Source organism: Dermacentor silvarum, chromosome 2 (assembly GCF_013339745.2).
Source record: "Dermacentor silvarum isolate Dsil-2018 chromosome 2, BIME_Dsil_1.4, whole genome shotgun sequence".
Lineage (NCBI taxonomy): Eukaryota > Metazoa > Arthropoda > Arachnida > Ixodida > Ixodidae > Dermacentor > Dermacentor silvarum.
In genome coordinates, this window is record NC_051155.1 from 124,484,713 (window position 1) to 124,497,965 (window position 13,253).

The 13,253-nt window shown below is 48.4% G+C and overlaps 1 protein-coding gene across 1 annotated transcript in view; it reads left to right on the forward strand.

Annotated features, from left to right (window-relative positions):
* LOC119440356 (retinal-specific phospholipid-transporting ATPase ABCA4-like) overlaps window positions 1-13,253 on the forward strand; it is an 86,528-nt gene that overhangs the window by 18,473 nt on the left and 54,802 nt on the right. Inside the window, 2 exon segments of the mRNA XM_049662879.1 lie at window positions 1,561-1,715; window positions 4,446-4,601. Of these exon segments, the coding sequence (XP_049518836.1) occupies window positions 1,561-1,715; window positions 4,446-4,601 (311 nt within the window).

Below are 13,253 nucleotides of genomic sequence, written 5' to 3' on the forward strand. Positions count from 1 at the left end.
CAGTGGCAGCACATCTAGTGTTATATTTCTAAGAGCTATCGCACTTCGCGATCGCGTGCGCTTAGTCTGCGTGGGCGGGAGCAACGTATTTCATAAGAGAACACGTGATCTAGTTAAAATAGCCAAATATAAACAATTAGTTACTCTCTTAAAAAATGTCAGTACTCTCTATTTATTAAGAGCCTAAAATATGGGGCACTCGTGCCTGATGCTATTGGTATTTTAGTCCCAACTTAACTAGTGGAGGATAATTTCATTGGGTTTGCATTGTCTATTAATTACCGATAATTAACCGCATCTGGCAAGACTTTGCAAGATGAGTGACAATGGCAGGAGCAGTAAGGTTGTCGATGCCCTCGTGAAATTGTGCAACTAGAAGATTGGTTAAACCAGTACTGACACGTACTTGCGCTGATGTAGAAGCTCTATTACATGCTTCTTGAACCGAAAGCAGTGACATTTAAAAAGTTTACATTCGGCAAGCATTTATAAGATACTTTTCTTTTGGTACTAAAGTTAGGTCTCGCAACGCCAGACATGCATCGTTGACATTAGCGTCGCGAAAATGATACAGAGCTAAGTTAGCTGATGTCGTGTAATAATAAGGCTACATATGATGACGTTGCCCACAAAAAAAGCAAACATGGAGGCTGTACACGTTTCGTATTTCAATTATATGGACACTCCAAGCGCATTATGCCGTCTGCATCACCGTGAAGTTCCGAATAAATTCTAACGGCGATAAAATCGTCGCTGCGTGCCGTACGCTGTGTGTGCGAGTGAAAGCGTACGAGGGTGAAGCCGGCAATCGCGCCTCAATGTAGCGCACGCGACGGAGGAAGGCAGGCCGGAAGCGCGCGTTCTTCTTTCACGCGCGAGGCACGGATACGAGGTGACGGAGAGGGAGGGGGGGGTGCGTTTTTCTCCGTTGGCTGCTGCTCACAGATTGGCCGCGCGGACCTCATATTCAAAGTGATCTGCGATGGGGACGAAGTGCATGCGCCGAGTGCCGGTAGCTTCGTTTGCGCTGGCCTTTCGACGTTTAGTTCGCGTTGAAGCGAGACGAGAGACAGCGCGAAGGTCCATTTGCCCGATGCGGCTGGCGCGCTTTCTCACTCCAGCGTTTTCACGGCGTTTCCGCAGTCATCGAGCGAGATGTGTTCATGTTTACCTTGCGCGCATGACACCGTGCTTGTCTATTTCGTTAGTAAGCGAATGATTACAACTTTACACGGCCCATTAAAATACTATCCTTGCTTCGTATAGCTCTCTAGTAATTTGCTATCGCAATCGATGCTTCGACTTTCGGGTGAAACTGCGACACTTTTTGGACGGGGTCTTGTGCTCCAGCCACAATGATCGCAGGAAGGAAGCGAGCCAGTGTAACCTAATGTCATGGTGCATGGGCCTTCTGTGTACCGAAACTGCAACTGATTTGTAGAAAGAAGTTATACAGTAAAATATTGAGGACGCGAAGTAGTTTTTGTACGATTCAGAGGGTTGGGTTGTTCATTTACCACAAAAAAGATTAATGAGGGTTCAATTTTCGCACACCTTTAGGTTTCACCCAATGCAGCACTGGCATCATACTGGTGGGCGGTTACGACATCATGACCTGCACCAGGGATGCTCGGGAGAGCTTCGGTTACTGCACCGAGAACAACATTCTCTTCGACGACCTGACAGTAGAGGAACATCTGGTCTTCTTCGCCGTCGTAAGTCTAATGGTCACATTGACTTCAACATGCCCTGCCTCCTTTTTACAACCAGTTGTACTTATATTCTGCTTGAGAATATATACATTTCTTTTTATTGGCTAATGAAACCTACACTCCGTTCATTCCAAAACCGCACCATACGAGGGTGTATTCAGACTGTTTCTAAACGAAAAAAATGTGGTTGATCCCTCTTATATAGGAATCGGTATAGAACACGAAAGTGAAACGTGTCTTCACAGAAGTAGTGTAATGTTTATTGCACATTGATATATAATGTCTATTGGTGTTTTGTGGCTAAAGCGCCCTTAGGCGTTGATGCACCCACGCTGACGCCTGGTGGCACGTCTCCTCCATCACGACTACCAACGTCGATGACCATGAGCAACCGTCGTGCATATGGAAGCTGCACTACGCTGCACACGCTAGCACAACGCGAAAGACGAAGCACGTAACTGACACACTAATACAACGCGCAAGACAAAGCACGTAACTGAATCGTCACCGAGTCAAATCAGCGCGTACAGCGCGTCGTAATTGCAGCCTCCGCGATCAACTTCAGAAACATTTTCAGAGCTAATTGCGGAGGCCACGCTCCGCTGTGCTGAGTACGGTGAACGCCACCTAGGTGGCGTTGGTAGTGCTTCTTGATGCCAGCGTCCCTTCGAATGCTGGCATCGAGGCGTCGTAGTGCTGAGACCACCGAAGCGTTCACTGTCGGTGCGCGTTAGTGTCATAATGCAGTACTTCTCTTTTCTGCTCGTAGGCGGCGGCACCGCCCCGAGCAAGAGCGCGGGTACACGGAGGAGTGTTAGATATATAAGGCGCGTCTGTGTAGCTCTCTGCAAATGCGTTTGTGGCGCAATGGGTTAAACGCTCGGCGATCTATCGTCGCGGATCGAGAGGTCGTGGGTTCGATTTCCAAATTTTGCATGTTTGTGGAACTTTTTCTTCTGGTTTCTTTCTTTGTATTATGTTCGTGTGACGTATTTACGTGACGGAAATACGTCAGTGAAGTCTTGGTGGACCCCGGCATAAAACACTTTCGTGTTAAAAAAAACTAGAACAACAAGCACTTTGTTCCCTTCAAAATAGTATTTAATAGAGTCCACATCTCTAATATTTCTTGTCATTCTTGGAAGCAACTGTAGAGCTCCTCAAAATCAATGCTTCTGAGTGGTCCCTGCGATGTTTTCTTGACCTGATGTACAGTGGTAAATATATTTCCTTCATTGAACAGTATTGTTTAAATATAAATAATAAAAAAACTGCAGGGAGATCGTTCTGATTAAGAGGGCGGGTGGAACATCCCTGAGGTGCTAAACACCACGTCATAGCGCTAGCAGTGTGAGTTGCGGTGTTGTCATGATGGAGAAACTGATCACCTGCATTGCGAAATTTTTGGTGTTTACCTAGCACGTTCTTTCATAATCGTCTTATTTAACACCTCTATGTAAAATTGCTGATTGATAGCATATTCAGGAAGAACCAAATTCCGCTCGGCAATTTCACAAACACCGAAGTCGCGGCGGCCGCGTTTCGATGGAGGCGAAATGCAAGAACGCCCGTGTGCTTGCGTTGTAGTGCACGTTAAAGAACCCCAGGTGGTCAAAATTATTCCGGAGCACTCCACTACAATGTGCCTCATAACCAGAACTGATTTTGGCACGTAAAACCCCAGAAAAAAGAAGAAAAAAAAGTAAGAAACGATCACCATCGTCTTCACACGAGTGCAGTTGTCGCATTTTTTCCGGTATTGGTGAAGAAGGTGTTTTGAACTGGCTTAAAACTTGCTTGGTTACGGGCTCATACCCATAGCACCAGTCTCTTTCGACGTTTCAACTCCTGGCACAAAATAAAACAAGTGTTCTCTTTTCTCTTTTCGTCCTATGTGTGCGGGTGGGGAGAAAACATCGCGGCGCTGCATCTAATGCCTAATTCCGCACTCAAATTTCGCTCACAAGAGCTGCAACTCATACCAGTAGCTTCTAAAATATTGTCACTTGTGTAGCGGCGACTCTCGTTTGACTTATTGTGGAGCTTTTTCGTCAATCTCGAAGGTACGACTGGCTGAAGGTCGTCTAAAATTAAGGTTGTCGTTGAAATGACATGAAATGAAACGATGATTTCTCCTCTTGAATCAGCCTAAATTACTCAAGAACTCCTGTATGGCATAGCGCGTCCTCCATAAACGTCGTTTGAAACATTTAAAGAGCAATCAAAAGATCAAGAAGATTCGGTTACGAACAGACGTCACAATTTCGCAAGAGTGGCACGACAGTTGGAAGAACTTTCCCCACAAACACGTAAGACATTTTACGGTGACGTTGACTCGGCTATTGTAAATTGTCCATTTAAGCACACCTAGCGGGAAGACACAGCACCACAATTACGAAGAACTTCATAAAGGCAGTCCGCTTTCTTTTTTTTTTATGTTTCTTTTTCCGAGGACGGGGGAATCTCGTATATTGAGCTTGCCACTATGAATCAGGACACGTGTGTCAAGGAGAATGTTTAATACCGCAATTTGTTTAAATAAAAGTAATTGCCCCAAATAATTGTCTTTTTCATAGTATTGAGTTAGCAAGGTGCGTGTGTCATGCCAAATGTTCCCCCCAGTTTATCATTATTACGACGCTTGAACAATATTAGAGAAGAATGCCGCATTCGCAACTTTACGTGCAACTGAACGAAATTCGTGCAAGACGACGACGTTGGCCTAATGCGCAGCTGAAAGGCACTCCCTACGACGCGGTTCGGCTGGAAGTGGCCACTCTGTTGCACGACGCGGGCCTCACGCAGCACCGTTCAAAACTGGCCGCCAACCTTTCCCTGGGCCTGCAGCGACGCCTGTGCACTGCCTTGGCCATCGTGTCCAAGCCAAAGGTAAGGCCGAGGTGCATTGAGTATCGTCGGCAGGGTCCTGAAGCCAGGGTTGAACAAACAAGAGAAGTCACAAGCCGATAAAGTGGGGTCAAATTGTATTTTATGACAGAAAGCTCGTCCCAGGGTTCAGATTGGGCCAAGCGAGGCTCGATGCGATTTATTTATTCACGCATACTGCAGGCCAACAGTTTGGCCCTAAGCAGGAGGGGTTATAAACTAAATGACAAGCTAGTAACAGACAATGTATGACAAATGAAACATCAGACAATGCAGTACCAAAACAACAAAAGCTTAGGGGAAATAGAATAATCACATGAAAACACGTTTCAGCTCATTTGCAAAGTTATTGGAACCAACGAGCAGAGAATTTCACTCTTCCACGGTTCTCGGAAAGAAACTGTACTTGTACGTGTTAGTCCTATAAATATTGGAGTTGACGAATGTTGCTCTTTTGGCGCAAGTCGGCTTCAGACAAACTGGTAAAGCGGCATTGAGTTACCCAGAAGTGTGTTTATGAAGTAGTGGTAATCTGCATGTTTCCAATGTGTGAATGTTGTTTTGCAGCATTAAAGTAGCTGGCGAATCTTGCCTTTTATACTTCCCATAAGTAAACCGCACAGCTTTCCTGTCAACGCGCTTTCCTCTGGTCCAGGTTTCCTCTGAATACGTTATCTCGCCTTGAATGTGCGGGTTGACCCGACCAACCCATTTCGACCAGCTCGATTTCTGGCTCGCACCGCTTGCGCCGAGTTCATTTAAACGAAGCGTGTGAGAGGATCAAGAGACCTCAAGGGACATGCACCCGAACATGCACCTGAACCACCCGACGAAAAGCACACCGATCCTCAAGACACGAAACCTATTTGTTTTCGACGAAAAGAAGGCAAAAAAATGTGGTTGATCCCTCTTATATAGGAATCGGTATAGAACACGAAAGTGAAACGTGTCTTCACAGAAGTAGTGTAATGTTTATTGCACATTGATATATAATGTCTATTGGTGTTTTGTGGCTAAAGCGCCCTTAGGCGTTGATGCACCCACCCTGACGCCTGGTGGCACGTCTCCTCCATCACGACTACCAACGTCGATGACCATGAGCAACCTTCGTGCATATGGAAGCTGCACTACGCTGCACACGCTAGCACAACGCGAAAGATGAAGCACGTAACTGACACACTAATACAACGCGCAAGACAAAGCACGTAACTGAATCGTCACCGAGTCAAATCAGCGCGTACAGCGCGTCGTAATTGCAGCCTCCGCGATCAACTTCAGAAACATTTTCAGAGCTAATTCCGGAGGCCACGCTCCGCTGTGCTGAGTACGGTGAACGCCACCTAGGTGGCGTTGGTAGTGCTTCTTGATGCCAGCGTCCCTTCGAATGCTGGCATCGAGGCGTCGTAGTGCTGAGACCACCGAAGCGTTCACTGTCGGTGCGCGTTAGTGTCATAATGCAGTACTTCTCTTTTCTGCTCGTAGGCGGCGGCACCGCCCCGAGCAAGAGCGCGGGTACACGGAGGAGTGTTAGATATATAAGGCGCGTCTGTGTAGCTCTCTGCAAATGCGTTTGTGGCGCAATGGGTTAAACGCTCGGCGATCTATCGTCGCGGACCGAGAGGTCGTGGGTTCGATTTCCAAATTTTGCATGTTTGTGGAACTTTTTCTTCTGGTTTCTTTGTATTATGTTCGTGTACATTGTAAGCTGACGTATTTCCGTGACGGAAATACGTCAGTGAAGTCTTGGTGGACCCCGGCATAAAACACTTTCGTGTTAAAAAAAAAGGGGGGGGGGGAGGTAAAGACAGTCGCGGAACAACAACGAGGTTTCATGAGGCGATAGCGCGGCGATATGTTCGCGGCGACAGGGACAAAACACACGCACGCACGCATGCACGCACACACACACACACGCACACGCACGCACGCACGCACACACACACGCACACACACACGCACACACACACACACACACACACACACACCAAAAGAAACAGCCGGCAGCTCCCACGCCATGTAGGAATCGATGTTATGCGAAGGAGTGTGCCGGGAGCCTACCAAGTTAACTAACCGACAATGAGAGCACCAAGACGTAGGTGGGTCTTCTACCACCATGCTTTAGTGTTACCTTCCCTTAGTACCCACGTCAGAACCCATTTCAGTGGTATTTGAGTGTTAATCCTTTTTTGCTGTGTGTCATTTTCGCTGAGTCATGCTCATGAGTATGACTTCTACCATCATCCTTTACTGTTTCCTTCACTTATTGCCCATGCCCGAACCCACTTCAGTGGTTTTTGAGTGGTAATTGGAGTGACATTCATGTCATGACCGATCTTTTATGTTCGTCATACACTCTTGTCATACAATACCAATTTTGGTACCCTACCAAGTTAAAGAAACGACCATGAAAGCACCAAGTCGTAGGTGGCTGTTTCATGACCTACATGACACGCATGTAATGACATTCATGCGATGAAATGGCTTCGAGGCAAATATTTATCGCTTATAATCACTGAAAACTACAAATAGTCTGCATAACATGTACACAGCATATAACATAAAATAAGTGATCGCTCATAGTCACCGAAACATCTTTTTATCCCCCATGCACAGTTCGAATGCCGCATATAACAGTAACGCCATCGTTTAGCTAGACCTTTTACACACACTACGAGATTCTTGCCCCCTTATATAGCACACTTCAACATCCTTACCATTGTTGTCCGACCTTTGTATTTATATTATTAATCACTGAATATATCCATATACTTGGTGCTCTTTGGCCAAACTTGGCCTTGCACAATTAAATCCCATCGATCATCATCAGTAGGCGTCTGTTTGATGACCTACATGATGCGCATGTCATGACATTCCTCATGATCTATCATTTCTTCATACACTTTTGTCATACTATGCCAGTTTTGGTACATACCAACCTAACGAAGTGACCATGAGAGCACCAAGATGTAGGCGGCAATATAGATAGATAGTACATAGATAGATAAACTTTTCTGATAGATACTGTCAAAGCGGCAAATGGTCACCAAAAATGCTTGGCGTTTAAAAAACGGTAGGCAACCCTAATATTTGACTCCGGTGTCTCTTATACCCTTGTGTGATGAGGTTTTTTTATTGAATTACTCGCTACTGAGGCACAGCCTCAGCGCTTGAAATGACGAAGCCGTTCGTTACCACAACAAGACATTCATTAAAGAAAATAGAGCAAAAAGAGAAAACGAAACTCAGCAAACTAATCACAAAAACAAAATAGGATGAAGTCTAGAAAGAAATCATAAAAGTCAGAAGAGGCCTACAGTATCACGGTTCGCACTGGAGCTGTGGGATGGACTAGAAGCGGCGACAGAGGCCGAGCTCGAAGTGGAGTAGCGGTGGCGAAACTAGAAGCCGTCGAAGAAAATCCTGGTCGCCCCCAGGCGAACACCAGGGATCGAGTAATGCAGGATGAAGTTCTGCAAGTTTCACTGTGACGTTGGGAACCTGGATGGGTCACCTTAATACAGTAGAGGTCTTGTCACCGGACACCAAGTCCAAGAGCTTCACCTCTGCGACCGGTACAATGGCTTCATTTCTTCTAATGTCGGTCGGCACCTTATCATGAGGCAGCCATGATCGGCACTGCTGTGAAGACAGGCGTAGTGGAGACGGGTAACGGCTAGACGCCCTTGCGGCGTTCTCCAGCCGTAGCTCGGGCACGGCGCTGAAGGACGCTAGGCCGCCTGCATCGGATGCCTTTCCGACGTTCGCCAACCGCAGGCGGCAGGAAGAAGCTGGTTGTAGTGTCGATTCCAGGTCCGAGCCTGGAGTGGCCTTGAGCCAGGAACTCGACTGGCCGCTACTCCTGCGCCCTGGTCATCATCTTCTCCCTCTTCTTCCACGTCTGCCACGATGGCTGTCACTTGCTTGCTTCCTTGCTTGTTGCTCACTTCTGGCACTTACCCACTACGATCACGGCACTCGCGCACTTCACATATCACACCTTGTCACACGGACAGCCTCAACCGCAGGTATACCCAACTGCAGTAACCTGACGTAACCACAGTTGCCGTAAACTGGACTGCGCGCTGCTACACGTTTTCAGATATAGCAGTAAGGACCATCAGCTTGATGAAGGCGAGAACGGGCCTGTATATGAGATGTTATATATACCTGTCAGGCAGTCAGGTAAATTTTAGCAGGAAGGAAATGCCACAATTCATAAATGAATGTCTACGCACATGAAGCTCACACCATCTTTCTGCGGCACCGATAGACTTGCACTCGTGTCGCGAGCGCAGCTTTAACCTCTGTACGCTAAACGCGAGCCGTCGATAAAACATCAAAACAGCCCAGCAGCGTTGAACGTGCGTAGAGCCAAATGATCACGCAAAGTGAAGAACAGTGCCATTTTGCCAAAACCTAGCCCAGGAACGCTGCGTATCTTTCGTTGTTTCCAACGTGTCCCCGCAGTGTTTTGAAGGCGGATGCATATGATAGTACCACGCTAGTGCTTACAAGTCACACAATTTTCCGGCAGAATTCACCGTTTCGTTACCACTAAAGAAGAATACCACTCACTGGTATTGCTTGTTCAGGTTCTTAAGTTTCTGACGAGCTTGCTTGACACTATATGGACCATCTCCCCCAGTGCAGGCCGGAGTTCAGAGTTTCCTTTATGACGTTATACATGCGTGAGTTGCGTATCTATGAACGCAGAGCGGTTAGTTTGTCCTCCCAAATGCGTATCAAGGCCTCCGTCGTCGCGACAGGCCCGTTGGCACGCTTTTGGGAGGGTGTTTCGCTGCGAGCCGAGCTGCAGGCGTGGAGCTGGGGGCCGCCATTTTGTCAGTTACGGCATTGACGGATGTAGCCAAGCTCAGTTTGCGACAACCATGGTTAGCGGAATAACTATGGTAAGGTTTATCGTGTGACTGGGTGTAACTGCGGTTAGCCTTAACTGCCGTCAAACTTAACTTGGTTAGACTACCCGTGTGACAGGGATATTAGGGGCACTCGCACCTCGGCGTTGGTATTCTGTGTGTGCGGTAATCAGTGATTACACTTCAGTAACTGTAACCAAACTTATGCTCTGATATCATATCTATAAAACCCATGAATTTTGTACTGTGCTATTTTTTTTCAATTTTTCTGGTTTATTAGTGGCACGAGCACCGAGTGACACTCTGTTTCTTGCGCAGCAACTTCCGGTTAGGGACCTATTTGCGGTTTGTCCCAGAGGTCGGACGAAATAAGAAAAATAAATCATAGAAAAATAAAAACAGGCAGATATCGATGGTACTACTTATGCTTGATGATAGATATGACATCACAGCACAGGTTTAGTTAAGTAAAGAGCTAATTAAGTGTCAGGAATTATTAATGTACTCAAGATTATGGGCGCCGGTACGATGAAGTGTGGAAGAGAAAGGCGACGAACTAGTACTGTACGCTGGATCAGTGTTCAGCTGAAACTGCCCCGTTTTACTGTTCTTCTGTGAGGCGCCCTGCGGACTAGGAAAGCATCTCGTGGCATTTGGTGGAGGCGCTGACTACCCGTCTTCACCGGCCTGGAGCTCCGAAGCCATACGTTTCCATCTGCCTCCACAATGACCGACTACGCCGGCCCCTCGCAAGTCGCTACCGTCCCACGGCTGTCGTGTGTTCTGGTGCAGTACGTCAGTACGGCCCTGCGATCTTCAGTGGCACCGACGATCACTACGTGGAGGAGTGGCTTGCAGAGTATGAACGCGTTAACGCGTACAACAAGTGGTATGACCGTACCGACCTGACCAACGTCATCTTTTACTGGACGGTTTCGGCCAATCTGAGGTTCATAAACCACGAAGCCGATTTTACAACCTGGTCAGCTTTCACAGAGACGCTCACTTCGTTCTCCGGCCGTCCCACTGTGCGTAAACTACGCGCTTAGCACCGTTTGCGTGGTCAAGCTCGACAAAATGGTGAGACCTAAATAAAGTTATTTCACTCACTCACTCACCTTCACGAGCTACACTGAGGATGTCATCGACCTCTGTAAGCGCGTTAATGCGTCCCTGACCGAAGCCGATAAGATAAGGCATATTATCAAAGGCGTAAATCACGATGCCTTCCATATGCTGGTGGCCAAGAACCCTACGACCGCTGCCCAAGCAATTTAGCTCTGTCAAAGCTTCGACGAGCTGCGCAAACAGCGCCTTTTCACCCGTCGTACCAGTTTGCAATCCGCGGACCTCTCGGCCTTGGAGCCACGATGCGTTGGTGCTGATCATTCCGGCTTGCTGCCTTAGATTCAGCAATACATTCGGGAAGAAGTGGCTCGCCAGCTATCTCTTGTGGCGTGTGTTACTGAGCCTGCTTCGACACTAGACCCGTCGCTCCGTCGTTTGATCCAGGCGCAAGTTGCTGAGGCACTCCCACCTCCCTCTCAACCGCCGCCTGTGACTGCACCTCTGACTTACGCTGCCGCTCTCAACCGACCTCTTGCGCGACCGGTGCCCACTACGATGCCGCCAGTTTCTACTCGTCGCCACGTCCGGTACGCCCGGTTCACGTACCGTTGTCGCCTTCCGAACCTTCTACTAACCCCTGGCGTACTCCGGCTAACCGCCCCATGTGTTTCGCATGCGGTATTCCGGGACATGTTGCGCGTTTGTGTCGCCGCCATGGACTTTTATTTTCGTCATGACGCACCGAACCTCAGCTACCTTCCCTAACAACCTTCGCACCGTTATATCCCTGATACCTCGGACTCGTATTCACCGTGCCCCGCCTTCAGCTCACGCCGGTCTTCTTATCCTCGCCGCCGTTCCCTTTCACCCATGCTTCGCCTTTCCAGCTCTGGCCAGGAGGAAAACTGACAGCCGCAGTTCCCGAGGCAAGCACTGCGCCGTCGTCGAAATTTTTAAGGCCTCATCTTTCTCCATCTAACGAAATCGCAGTATTAGCGGAAAGTGTCGCGACAACAGCTCTCGCCGATACAGGGGCTGCCGTTTCTGTCATAAGTGAAGACCTCTGCCACAAACTCAAAGTGACGATCCCTTTTCCCCATCTTTCAGTACGTACTGCAAGCTCGCAGCTAGTCAAGCCTTCGGCCGCATGTACCGCTCGTGTTATGATTCAGGATGCACTATATTTTGTTGAATTCGTCGTTCTATGCCGTGCTTCGCATGACGGTATTCTGGGTGGGACTTTCTTTCCGCGCATCATGCTGTTGTCAACTGCGCTCGTGCGCAAATGGCTTTGTATCCGTTCAATGACACTACCGTCTATCTCTGGAACCGTTCTGCTAAAGTTGTCGTCGCCGTTGACGTCATTATATCTCCTTTCTCTGCCGCCTTGGCGCCTGTCTCTTGTGACTCTGTTTCCGCGACGACTGTCCTTTTTACACCATCTGAAGATTGTGCGCGTCGACGGAACCTTCTGCTCCCGTTTGCCGTCGTCACACTCGCCGATGGTTCCGCTGCGATTTATGTGTGCAGTCCCATTCCTGTCCTTCAACTCTGTTACACGGTGAATATGTGGGGCGTCTCGACCCTTTTTGACGTCATACTTCCTTTTGGTCTACCTTCCGTTAAGGCACCACTGCCTATTGAGGCCGTCACTTCTGGTGCCGCACCAACCTCACGTTCCCCAGATGTTTTCTTGTGTACCGTTGAAGACGTGCTCACGCCAGCTCAACGCAGTAAAGTTGTTGAACTTCTTGAATGTTGCCGTGCTGCTTTTGACCTCGGCCAACCTTCTTGGTGTGATCCAGCCCTCCCACAGCTCTTAGGCGTCTCCGGTCGTGCTGGTGCACAAAAAGAATGGCTCGCTCTGATTTTTCGTCGATTACCGCCGGCTAAACAAGCAAGGGCGTTTATCCTCTACCGCGCATGACGACGCCATGGATTGCCTACAAGGAGCTGAGTTCTTGTCTTCGCTGGATCCGAGTTTCGGGTACTGGCAAGTACCGATGGCTGAAGCCGACCGTCCCAAAATGGCTTTCGTAGCTCCTGATGGGTTGTATGAGTTCAATGTAATGCCTTTCGGCCTTTGCAACGCGCCTGCCACTTTGGAGGGAATGACGGACGCTATTCTCAGGCGTCTTAAATGGCACACCTGCCTCAGCTACTTAGACGACATTGTGGTCTTTTCTACAGATTTCGAATCGCATCTCGCCCGCCTTGAGCAAGTTCTTGTGTGTCTCACGTACGTCAGCTGGGTTGCAACTAAATTTGAAAAAAAGTCGTTTTAATGCCCGTAAACTTACGATCCTAGGCCACGTCGTTTCGAAAAGGAATTATGCCAGATCCTGCCAAACTTCGTGCCGTTGCTGTGTATCCCAAGCCCACTACTCTAAAGGAACTATGGAGCTCATCGGTTTGTCTTCCTATTTCCGGCGTTTCATCCGTAATTTCGCCTCGATCATCGCCCCCTTGACGCAGATTCTTACTGGCGCGTCATTCCGAGTGTGACGACTCATTTAGGAGGCTCCGCCGGCTCCTCACACCCGCTCCAGTACAGCGCCACTTCGATCCCATTGCGCCTACTGAGATTAATGCGGATGCTAGCGGTGTCGGACTTGGCGCCGTTCTCGCCCAACGCAAGGACGGCTTTTACGAGTACGTTGTCGTCGCATTTGCCAGCCGTACCCTAACGAAGGCAGAATCAAAACTGTTC